We start from the raw sequence: 7,729 nt of genomic DNA, 5'->3' as shown, positions 1-7,729 counted from the left end.
GGGTAAGGATTTCATCATCGCTAAACTTTAATTCAAATTCATTTATATAAATAAAAAAAAATTAAAAAAAAAAAAACAAAAAAAGTAAACCGTAATTTCTTGACTGCCCACGCCGAACCTGTCCTGCGCCCACCAGGTAAACCATTGAGCACCACCTATATTTCTAGAAGTACAAAATTGAATCTTGAACTACATTAATGGTTACACATATGTAAACGAGATATTCTATGCTGGAAGATTGTTGCATGAAATACAATATAAAAACAATTTATTAATCACGTACTTCTTCTCTCATAAGTATCAATCACATCAACTCCGATTATTATCCACGTACCCATCGACTCATAGCCTCATAGAAACCTTATTAGACACCGACTCTGAGAGTTGCTTCCTTTACAAAATTACTCCGGTTACAAAAGGATAAATGAGATGACAGAAGGAATTAATGAGTAAGAATTAGTAGGGTTTCTCGCCAACAATGTTCCCTGGAGGGTCATAATTGCAAACAATAACGTAGCACACACCGTCTGAACATTGAGCCCTACCACATCCAACGCGTTCTGTATTTTTCCATGTCACTTGCGTATAATGGGCACACTGAGTACCCGGTAAGCACTCATTTTTACCATGGTCGTAATCGGGTCTCTCTTCAACCCACATCTGAACTGCATATGAAGCATTAAGATTTGGCCCCTGTGCCATATTCTCACCAACCTTGTCAGAGGGTGTCAATTTACAATCCTTCCTTTGGTCAGCCCAAGCTTGCGCAGTTTTTGCCAATTCAGGGTCCCATACCAGAGGTGGTATATCCAGTAATCTTCTAATACAACCATGGGCATGAAGGAAGTCTTCTGGTTCGTTGTGGGCGATAGATGAATGTAGAATTGTCATGGATATAGCAACAACAAGCGATATCTTTATACGCCAATGTCCCATGTTACGATATGAGGTGACTAGTAATCGAGTCTGTTAGAATTACATGAAAAACTGAAATTGGTATTTATAGAGTAGAGAAATCTGTTGCGAGTATGGTGGAAGTCAGAACCAAATTCGAAAAATATGGTAGAATAACATAAAACGTTGAGCATAATATTTGACCTAGGAAAATTTTCACTTATATAACTCAAACCATACAAAAAACACCATACAAATTAATTTAGATGCTAAACAGTCGGAAACTTACTAAAAATGAAAAGATCAATGACTTGCGTTAAGCACTTACTCTTTTTCAAAAAGGATTACGAATTTACGATCCTCATTATTCTTCGGTAATTCATGTAATGGTTGTGATGTGTACTGTGTAGTGTGTAGTAAAAAAAATAAAAAAAAAAGGTTAAAATTAATCACAAATTGTTCAACATTATTTACATTGAAAAAAATCATTTTTCAAATTAGATAATATAACAATTTTGTGGAAAAAGAAAAATATGAATGATATACAAGTTGGACAAATGATCTTAAACGTCACACCCATTCATCATTCATCTATATGTTTGATGACCTGGGGGTTGATCTCGTATCTTATTTGATCAAAGCTGGATCCCCTCTTGCACCATATTGTAATGAACCCACGGCAAGTAAGCAATTCCCAATATATATATATATATATATATATATATATATATATATATATATATATATATATATATATATATATATATATATATATATATATATATATATATATATATATATATATATATATATATATATATATATATATATATGTTTGTGGCCCGTGCTAAGCACTACCCATGGAGGGTAATTTGGGCATTCTAAAAATTTGAGGTGCAATATTATAATTAGGTGGATTTTATAAAGTGTGATTGACTAATCAATATGGTAAATGTAAGTACACTGTTTCATATGAAAAAAATACATGTCTATTATCAATTAAAAAAATCTAAGTAGGTTGCTATTATGAGTAAGCAACTAAAAGTAAATTTGTATTATATGTAAATAAACTATAACAAGCATTAATAACATTAATGGAGAATAAATATTAAACTGATAAGGTCTTTCTTGGTAGATACGAAATGGCTTTATGACATAGCACCACACTGATAGCAATTGATGAGCAAAAAAGATAAAATAAATGAATGCTACATGTATTCATACTAGGGTTACTTTGAACCAAAGTAAAGTTAGTTGCATAAAACAACATATAAGAAGTATAACAGTGTAATCATCCGTTTATAATTTTTTTTAAAATAAGTTCTATATGGATGGGAGTAAATTGAGGTTCCATGATTTGTCACATTCCAGTACTTACCCCAAATGCAATAAAAATCTTTATTATTATATTAATTATAGTTTAGTGCCTAATCGATAACTTGATGAAAGTACATAGTATTTTTTTGTATTTTACCCAAGTAGACTGTATAGTTAAACATATTGACAACCACCTGGGATATATATATATATATATATATATATATATATATATATATATATATATATATATATATATATATAAAGAGTTCTATTTTGTAATTTGACTCCTATTATTTTGATTCTCGTTAAAATACAAAAAAGCATAACTATATATCTATCGACGTTTAAAAAAACCCTAATAATTTGTTTATATGCAGAAAAACATTTATATTTTTAGTTATCTTTCACATTAACCTAAAGATCCAAGTTTTTTTTAGAAATTATCGGTTGTTTTGTGACATAACATTTATCTTTTTTAGTTTTTAGGTTAACATGAACACAAAATAAGTGACATTATCTCTTGTCTAAGGTAAATCGTGAGAAATAGACCATTTAATCAAACAAAAAATAAGTGACGACGCTTATTTGTTTTTCCATGTCAACCTAAAAAACAAAAAAGATAAATGACATAACATAAAACAACCGGTAACTTTTTTAAAAAAATTAATATTTTGGTAAATATGAAAGGATAATGTATTTTTTTTTCTGAATATAAGGGTTTTTCTGAATGCTGGTAAATAAATGGTTAGGTTTTTCAGTATTTTTTCCTTTGATTTAATCAATAAAAACACATATAAATAGTACACTACAAGAAAAATCTTGAATTGCTACGGAAAGTTGCTACGGAATCAAAATCCGTAGCTATTTTATTACGGAATATGTTACGGAATGGCTTGTCGTAGCTATTTTCTACGGAAATAGTTACAAAAGTGCATTCCGTAGCTAAATCATAAATAACTACGCAAAGTTGTTACGAAATCAAAATCCGTAGTTATTTTACTATGGAATATGCTACACAATGGTTGGCCATAAGTAATTTGCTATAGAAATGGCTACGGAATTACATTGTGTAGCTAAACCTTGAATAGTTGTTACGGACTCGAAATCCGTAACTATTTTACTACAAAGTATACTATGGAATTTTTGGTTGTAGCTAATTCGCTACAAAACTTGCTATGAAATTAATATTCGTAGCTATTTGGCTAGAGAATTGGCTACGATATCCAAATCCGTAGTTAGATGGCTATGAAATTGAAACCGGTAGTTATTTTGTTACGAAAATTTGCCACACGATTAAATTATATAGCTAGTTTACTATAGAATTTGTTAAGAAATTATTGAGCGTAGTTATTTGTGTATACGGTTGTTTTCGAATTTGCAAAACTGTTACGGAATTAAAATTCATTGCTATTTAGCTACGATGTATTCCGTAGTTAAGTAGCTACGAAGTATGTGTTCGTAATTTTGATTAAGCATATAAGTTATTTTAGTTAATATAGTAAGTATACGGGACGATTTAGCTATATACAGTATTACTTTAAATAAATAAAAACTATATATATTTTATAAAAATTTATATATTTTAAGAAAAGATTAGTTACTTACATGATGCAGTTTCCCCAAATCATCGCTCATACGCTCATTACGTCAATACAAATACCTCCTTCCCCTGTTCCCCCTTTTCCCTCTTTCAGAAACATTTCCCCAAATCATATATATCACATTTGGAAGCAACATAAGGCGATCTCGGATGAAAAAGAGCATCCTATGAGCGCAGGGGCAGAGTTGATCCATCATATCCAATCTAGTAATCGTTCTATTCTCACCGACCTCAAGCTACAATGGTATTCTCTCTCTCTCTCTCTCTCTATCTCTCTCACACACACACACTATTACTTCAATTGTAGTCTAATAAGTTAATTGAGTTAGGTTTATACATCGGATTCGTGTTAAAATTGTTAAACAATCATTTTTTATTCAATGCACATTGAATAAGAGTTAAATGTTGCATATTAAGTTGTCGTTATAAAGCTATAATATGTAATTTCTTCGGCGATGTTATAGTATAATATGTTTAATAAATCTTGTAAGGAGTTGGGAGAGTAATCGCTCTATAGATTCCCAAACCTAAATCATCCGTTCGACTCTTTTTGCACCCGTTCTTCCGGTTAATTTCTCTTGGATTCTGCACCATGGATTCTGCACCACTGATGTTGAATGGCAATGGTGGGGACTCTGATAAGATCATCATTGATACCGATCCAGGCATTGGTATTCAAAGATCTATTCCTTTTCTGTATTATTCTCTTATCTTCTATAAATTGGATTTCATTTCAAATTTTGAGAAAAAAATCTAAGAAGTTCGATGAATTTAGCGATGTTATTATCCTGTGATTTCATTAATCATCACTGAACACTCGGTCTATGAATGATGAGATTATTTAGATAGATTAATATTTACTTATTTAGTAGCCTTTCGGGCCTGAATTAGTTTGCTTTAATGAAGAATCTCTTACTACCGTAAACTGTATAATGGATTAATTGCACTGGATATATATAGATTGGTGTTGTAACAATTGATAACTGAATCCATTATCAGTTTCAAGACTTCTAAAGATGTCAAAAGCATATGATGGCATTTTTATGCACATTTCAATAAAAAAAATTAGGTGGAAATTGATATAGCACTTTTTGCACATGCGAATGCTTGAATGTGGTATGAGCAAAAAAAGAAACAAGAAAAGACACTTACATCTCATGCAAAGGCCTTTAAGGCTACGGAAAATAAGAAACATCAACAACTTTCTCAGGTAAATTACCATCATGTAATTTATAATAATCTGTAAGTTTATTTTTTTGTACTAACTATGGTTATGGTGAAATCATCAGGAAATATTTGTTGCAACAATTTCATAGATAAGAAAAGTGCACTGGTTTGAAAAGTTCAATTGGTTTATAAGCAATGAGAATTATTTGCTTATTAGTGGATGTGATGCTCAACAAAATGAAATGATAGTCAAACGTTACATGTCAAAAGGAGATTTGTGAGTATATATTGTTTCTATGCTATTTGTTGATAAATTTTTATGCTGATTTTAAACTTTTTGATGATAAAAAAAACAGGTATGTCCATGCAGAACTACATGGAGCATCTAGTACTGTGATTAAAAATCACAAACCTGATAACCCTGTACCTCCTCTGACACTAAATCAAGCAGGATATTTCAGAGTAAGTAACAACCAACAAGCTATTCAATTTGGTATTTTGCATGTTGTTAAGAGGGTATTTTGGGAATTATGATGTAGGTTTACCATAGTCAAGCATAGAACTCAAAGATTTTTACTAGTTGGTATACCATCATCAGGTCAGCAATACAACTGCTACTGGTGAATATCTTCCGGGATTTGGCATTGTATTTTGGTTGGATGAAACGTCACTGGGGTCTCATATGAATGAAAGAAGAGTAAGGGGTGAAGAGGGCGGAATCAATGATTCCGAAGATAGTGAGCCTTTCAAAGAATTATTCGATTCCGGTTCTGAGAACGAATCACCCGATTCAGAATATCACGTAAATGTTTCCAATTTATCAACAAATAACCAAAAAATAATGGATTTAACCTCGGAAGTTGGTTCGCTTTGTGAAATTACCACCTCTGGCATCAATAATACCAATTCCCAAGAAGTTTCTATTCCAACTGTGTCTCCTGAACTTTCAGATCTTCTTGAGAAAGCTCTTGAGCTTAAATCTGGTGCCACATCAGCGAAAAAATACGGGTTTGATGCTTTAGAAATGAAATCTAAAAATAATAATGAAGAAGAGAAGGAATAGTGAGTGAAAAAACGTATGTTTCAAAAGTTGAAAGAAGAAAGTTGCTGAAAGGTCAAACACATAGTGAAGGTGAAGGTGGTGGTCAAGTAAAATAAAAAGTGAAAAAGAAAAAGGAAATTATAAATCATCCACATAAAGAGAAAGATGTTCAGAGTGTAAATGTGTACTTTTTTTTTGAAATATGTATTTCTTTTATCTATTGCATATTTCTTTTGGTTTCTATAAAAATACTTCGTTACTTTCAGTATTATATTATTTGTATTTTTATAGATTGATATAAATAGTCGAATTGAATAACCAAATTTACTGAATAATGATATGGAAAAACTGCTACGGAATTGGCAACGATTAAATTGCTACGGAATTAGTTACTGAAAAATTGCTATGGAATTAGCTACGGAAACATTGCTACGGAATTGGATACGGAAATATTGCTATGAAATTTGCTACGGAAAATTGCTACGGAATTGGTTACGGAAAAATTGTTACGGAATTTACTACGAAAACATTGTTACAGAATTTGCTACGGAACTCAATTTGCAACGAAATAGATACCGTAGAAATTGTCTTAGCAAAACCGCTACGGAACTATAATTTTGTAGCTAAACATTTTGCTACGAGGAAAAAAGCAACGGAATCTAAGTGAAAATTTTCGTAGCAAATTCCGTAGTTATTCAGCTTTAGCTACGGAATTTCAACTTTTTGCTATGGAATTTTTCCGTAGCTAAATTGAATTTTTCTTGTAGTGGTATACTAAGTTATAGCTTGTTGAATCCATGATTGACAAAGTAAAATAACATATAACGTATAAAAATAATAAACATTAACCATAAATTTGCATATATTTGTGTTTATACATTGTAAAATAAAAGATAAAGTCAACACAACAACCACAATCAAACATGGTAGTATAATGGTATTATTGGTAGACTTTCAAAAGTACAATGTCTCAATCGAAAAAAAAATTGAAATGGTAATCACTTATTATATGTGCAAAAGGAAAAATAAAAAAAAATCTAAAAAAATCTAAAACAATCATATGTCAATAGTAATGTACTTTTATTGATTAGTTTATATAACAAATTGAATAAGGAGGGAATGTGATTGAATAATTGTACTTCTAGAAACTAATGGTCTATTAATTTACAAACAAATTAGATAGAAACAAAAAGGAACAATGTATAAAATAATTGGATGAAAACAAATAAATTATCAATTTAGTTGCTAACTTTAATATACATTTAGTGGCATATCCCTTTTTATGCCATTGTATGATGACTTTAGTGTCACATTTATTTTTATGGCATTATATGATGACTTTAGTGTCACATTTATTTTTATGCCATTGTATGATGACTTTAGTGTCACATTTATTTTTATGCCATTGTATCATTGTGAAAATCCAACTTTCGTGTTCCCGCTCCTATTTCCTGCAAACTAAAAGAGTTCACCACCCCCAAAGTTTTATATTTCTTTGTTTGTTCCTCAGAAACCCCAAATCCGTTACTGCATCCTTTACAAAATAAATGAAGTTCCTTCAATCGATGTCGTTTATGTTCTCTACCCCTACCACCTCGTCGTCTCTCACGTTGGCCACCCCTCCGCTACCGATCGCCACCACTTTCACAAATGATTACGATAAGGTCGGAGAGCTTCCAGCAACAAAAATCCATCGTGTTCGGGAA

The 7,729-nt window shown here is 31.2% G+C and overlaps 1 protein-coding gene across 1 annotated transcript; it reads right to left on the bottom strand.

The window, feature by feature from the left end:
• Nucleotides 1-456: 456 nt before the first annotated feature.
• LOC111887055 (pathogenesis-related leaf protein 4) lies at nucleotides 457-1,325 on the bottom strand. The gene has a single exon (XM_023883276.3). The coding sequence runs from the start codon at nucleotides 934-936 to the stop codon at nucleotides 457-459; it is 480 nt and encodes a 159-aa protein (XP_023739044.1). The 5' UTR covers nucleotides 937-1,325.
• Nucleotides 1,326-7,729: the final 6,404 nt, after the last annotated feature.

Source organism: Lactuca sativa, chromosome 5 (genome assembly GCF_002870075.4).
Source record: "Lactuca sativa cultivar Salinas chromosome 5, Lsat_Salinas_v11, whole genome shotgun sequence".
Lineage (NCBI taxonomy): Eukaryota > Viridiplantae > Streptophyta > Magnoliopsida > Asterales > Asteraceae > Lactuca > Lactuca sativa.
The sequence above is the reverse complement of the archived record's forward strand: the minus strand, read 5'-3'. Positions and strand labels throughout refer to the sequence as shown.

Excerpts from the sequence above, each read along its gene's own strand:
- LOC111887055 (XM_023883276.3), bottom strand. The coding sequence starts at position 936 with ATGGGACATTGGCGTATAAAGATATCGCTTGTTGTTGCTATATCCATG.